Raw genomic sequence first — 4,868 nt, forward strand, 5'->3', positions numbered from 1 at the left:
CTGATTAAAAGCTCACGAGTGTCTCGGTCCTTCAGGCGCAGCGCTTTCGATGTTCATCATTTACATCCCTTGATACTTTACAATTAACCGATCAGCTGCTTAACTGCAATGTTGTGACTGAGATAAAAAAGGAATTATGGAGTCGCATCACGATCCGTATTTAATATTCATGCGCATGCAGGCACTGTAACAAGAAGTACAAAGAGCTCTTACCTGAGTAGTGGAGAGCTTGGGAGTGACCCCCTGAGTGACCACGGCGGCCACGGTCACGAGATAGTTCTCGGGGCCGTTCTCGCGGTCGAGGACGGCGGCGGTGACCACCTTGCCCTGCTGCTGAACGGCGAACATGCGATCCATGGGCCGGCCGTCCGCAGCCGTCACGTTCACAACGTAATAGGCAATATCCGCCAAGGCATTGGAGCTGAGGCGGGCACTCACTGTCGCGACCGAGGTGTCAATGTTTGAGCTCTCGAGGACTGATCCCGAGTAGGAGTTCTTCAGGAATTTGGGTCCCTCTTGCGACGACATGCTGAGGATCGTCAGGTAGGCGTCGGAGGACCTTCGTTGGGACTGGACGGCCTCGTCTGTAGCGCGAACAGTGACGGAGTACATGATCGCAGGGGAGGTCACTTCTCGTATCAGCTTCAGTGCCCCTGTCACGCGGTCGAGGCGGAAGATATCCTTATTCCCGGCCACCATTTCGTAGGTCACCAAGCCGTTGGGGTTGGCATCGAGATCGCGGGCTGATACGCGCATGATTTCGGTGCCTGCAGGAGAGTTCTCATTCAGTATTCCAGCGTTCATGGAGACGAACTGTGGCGCGTTGTCGTTGATGTCCTCCACGATCACGGTGACGAGCTTCTCTGCCTGAAGACGCGCTGATTTAGGTTCTGCTTGATCTGTGGCAACCACGGTCAACCGGAACGTGTCTGAAAATTCGCGGTCTATGCTTTCAAGCGTCGAAACCTCGCCGGTATTCTCGTCGATGGCAAAGTGCTTTCCGGGAGGCTCTTGGCTCTTGATGGTGTACTTGATCTTGCCGTTCTCCCCGGAATCGGGATCCTCGGCGGTGACGGTGACAACGTGAGACTTCGGTCTGATGTTTTCGTCGATCCTTCGCCATATAGCAGTGTTCGGGAAGGCCGGCGGGTTGTCATTGTAGTCCTGCACGTGCACAACGAACGAGATGGTCGACGTCAGACGAGGAGAGCCGCCATCTGCAGCAGTGATGTTCAGACGGTACAGACTCTGCTCTTCGAAGTCTAAAGGACGTTCCAGGTACAGGGTTCCCGTTTTGGTGTCGATACGGAAAGCCTCCTGCATGTTACCGCCTCCGATCATGAATGACACTTCCTTATTTACCCCCAAATCTGCATCAGTGGCCTGGAACTGTACAAGGACAGTGTTGACCTCAGTTGTTTCCACAATGAAGATCTCAGACTCGCTCTGTGTGAACTCGGGAGCATTGTCGTTCGCGTCCAGGACGTCCACCGTGAGCGTGGCAGTGGCGGTGAGGCCGAAAGGGTTCCCCAGGTCAGCTGCCGCCACCGTCAGTAGATACCTGGGTGTTGTCTCACGATCCAGCGGCCGAGCCAGTGTCACCTGCCCTGTTGTTTCGTCCACCTTAAAGCGCCCGTCATCGTTGCCATCTACGATTGTGTAAACGACATCCCCGTTCAACCCCTCGTCGGCGTCTGAGGCTGATATTCGGATGATGTTTGTGCTGATGGGAGCTTCTTCAGGTACCTGCGCTTTGTACGGCTTCCTCATGAACTTCGGCGGGTTGTCATTGACGTCTGTGATATAGATATTTACTTTTGCTTTATCTCTCAGACGCGTGATACCGTTATCGAGAACTACTGCCTCCATTGATATGTAATCCAGGCCGGTGACTTTGACAAGTTGTTCGCGATCAAAGTAGTGCAGCGTTTTCAGAAAACCACTTTTGGGATCTACTACAAAGTCATTTTGATTTGTAGCTATTGAGTAGGTGAGTTCGGCGTTTCTTCCCTTGTCTCTGTCAGCTGCTGTCAGTTTCCCGACGTAGGTGTCTGGCGGTTCGTTCTCGGCGAGGTAGAAGGTGAAGGTCGCGTTGGTAAACATGGGGGAGTTGTCATTCTCGTCGATGACATGTATGACGACTGACACCGTGGAGGACCTGGGCGGGGTGCCATGGTCCTTGGCCACTATCGTCAGAGCGAAGTAATCCTGCGCCTCGCGGTCTAGAGCGCTCTTCACATACAAATACCCATCGGGGAAAATGCCGAATTTCCGCTCCTCGTTGCCTTCGGTGATATCATAGGACACGAAGCCATTCAGACCGTCGTCCTCGTCGGATGCAGTTAGAGCGAAGAACCTGTCGTTGACAGGTGTAGACTCCAAGAGCGACGTCTCGTACGACCCGTGTTCGAAGATGGGCGTGTGGTCGTTCACGTCTTCCACTGTGATGATAACAACCTGGCGAGAGGATAAAGGCGGTGACCCGGAATCTGTGGCAGCCACTTCAAGCCTGAAGCTGTTACTTTTGCTATATTTCACAGGTTTCTTCAGGAAGATCATGCCGCTCGACCTGGAAATGGTGAAATAGTCGTCGGGATTGTTAGACAAGCTGTAAGTGATCTTGCTGTTGACGCCATCGTCATTATCATACGCCCGGGCAAGGTAGACCTGGTGCCCCACAGGCCAGTTTTCTGCGACGGTGGCATGAGCTCGTGTGATGGGAAATTTGGGAGGATTATCATTGACGTCGTCCACCGTAATGTTGACCCAGGTCCTCCCATATGCAGACGTCGTGGTGGCCACAGTGCGCAGTTGGTAGCTCGCTGCCTGTTCCCGGTCTATTCTCCTTGTGGTTTTTATCACGCCAGTCTTCTCGTCAATGGAGAACACCTTATCGGGGTCCCCGGCGACGATGGCGTAGCTGACTTCTCCTACAGAGCTAGGGTTCACTACGCCCACAGTTCCCACTTCTCTTCCCACTGTGGGTTCTTTCTTTGCTTCATCTTCGACTAGAGAGAAAGTATACCCGTTACTCTCTTCAAATTCTAGTAGTTCAATCTGATTACTTTCTACTACAATGTCCACAGTAGCATCCTCAACAGCCTTACGATCACCCTTGTCTCTTGCAGCTATTGTCAACCGATACTGAGCCTTCCTGATATGACTGAGCCTCCCACTTAGACGAATGATACCGGTCTCGTGGTCTATTTCAAACTCATTCTCGTTATCGTCACCAGCATTGAGTTCGTAAGTCGTTACAGCGTTCTCCCCAACATCCTTGTCAGTCGCAGAAACCTTTATCACAGATGACCCTAAAGGCAGGTCTTCGGGGACTACGACGAAGTACTGCTGAGGATAGAACTCCGGGCTGTTGTCATTCACATCCTGGACACTCAGAATAACCGTGGCCGTCGACGAGAGCGGTGGTATTCCCTGGTCTTTCGCTACGACTTTGATTTCGTATTCAGGCATTGCTTCTCGGTCTAATTTCGTCATGGTTGTGAGTCGGCCTGAGGATACATCAAGGGCGAATATCCCTGGATACATGTGTTCCACGTCCTGGTCGAACATGTAGGATACGCTACCGTTCGTGCCTTGGTCGTGGTCCACTGCTGACACCATGGCTACCAGAGTGTCAGGTGGGGTGTTCTCTGACAAGCTGACGTTGATGACTGTCTGAGCGAAGGTGGGTTTTTCGTCGTTTTCGTCCAAAATAGAGATCTTCAGGTGCGTGTAAGCTCGTTTCGGGTTTGGTCCGCCATCACGAGCAGTAATTTTTAGGTCGATAGAGTCCTGTACTTCACGATCGAGAGGCGCTTTCGTAGTGATGAGGCCGCTCTGCAAGTCGATGTCGAACCACTGATTATCGTTCCCAGAAATAATGGCGTAATAAATGTTTGAGTTCACACCTGTGTCCTCGTCGTTGGCAGTGATTCCAGCCACGTAGGTGCCGATGGGGACGAGTTCACTGAGGACGGCCGAATACTCACTCTTCTCGAACACTGGCTCATGATCGTTGATGTCGTTGACATGGATGATCAAGAACGCAGTTGATGACCTTGGCGGTGTGCCTTTGTCTGTGGCTACGATAGTCACATTGTATTTACTTATTTTCTCTCGATCTAAGACACCGTTGACGCGCACGATGTCAAAGTCAGACTTAGAATCTAATCTGAAATGACCGAGTTCATTGCCAGCTCTTATCTCCACGGTCGTCTGCCCGTTTGAACCTTCGTCGTCGTCTATCACAGAGACCGCGGCGACCACAGACCCGTTCTGTGCATTTTCGTCGACGGTTGCGAAGTTTGCCGTCGGAGGGAAGTACCTGAAGCTGACTACCGGGTCGTGGTCGTTGGCATCCAGGAGGTTCACCGTGACATAAGTCCTGCCATCCTGTAAGGGCGACCCATGATCTCGCGCAAACACTGTAAACACGCAGCTCTTTGCACAAGGCTGCGACTGCTGGCAGTTCTGATGGCAGCTGAGGGGCTCAACAGTGCTGATTATTCCGGTTTCTGGATCCACACTGAACTGAGTTTCCGTTTCTGCCAAGTAGTAGGTGAGGCGAGCGTTGTCCCCGATGTCATTGTCTGTAGCCTGGACCTGAAGCACCGACGTCCCTGGGGGCACCGACTCGTTCAGCGACACGATGTAGTCGCTGTGGTCGAAGATGGGCGGGTTGTCGTTCACATCCAGGATGGATACGTTGACTAGCAGGAATCCGTAACGCGGGGGAGAGCCACCGTCCTGGGCGGATATATTGAGCTGATAACTCGCCCTCGTCTCGCGGTCCAGCTTGCCTGTGGTCTCCAGATGCAGGTATGGCGTCTCTCCCGAAGGATTTATCGTTACGTCCAGTTTAAATTTGC

The 4,868-nt window shown here is 52.5% G+C and overlaps 1 protein-coding gene across 1 annotated transcript in view; it reads right to left on the minus strand.

Moving 5' to 3' along the window:
• Nucleotides 1–211: 211 nt before the first annotated feature.
• Nucleotides 212–4,868, minus strand: part of LOC119592007 (cadherin-related tumor suppressor-like) — a gene marked incomplete at its 3' end in the record, with an annotated part of 5,418 nt that continues 761 nt past the window's right edge. Inside the window, 1 exon segment of the mRNA XM_037940781.1 lies at nucleotides 212–4,868. Within this exon segment, the coding sequence (XP_037796709.1) occupies nucleotides 212–4,868 (4,657 nt within the window).

This window comes from Penaeus monodon, chromosome 29, assembly GCF_015228065.2.
Source record: "Penaeus monodon isolate SGIC_2016 chromosome 29, NSTDA_Pmon_1, whole genome shotgun sequence".
Lineage (NCBI taxonomy): Eukaryota > Metazoa > Arthropoda > Malacostraca > Decapoda > Penaeidae > Penaeus > Penaeus monodon.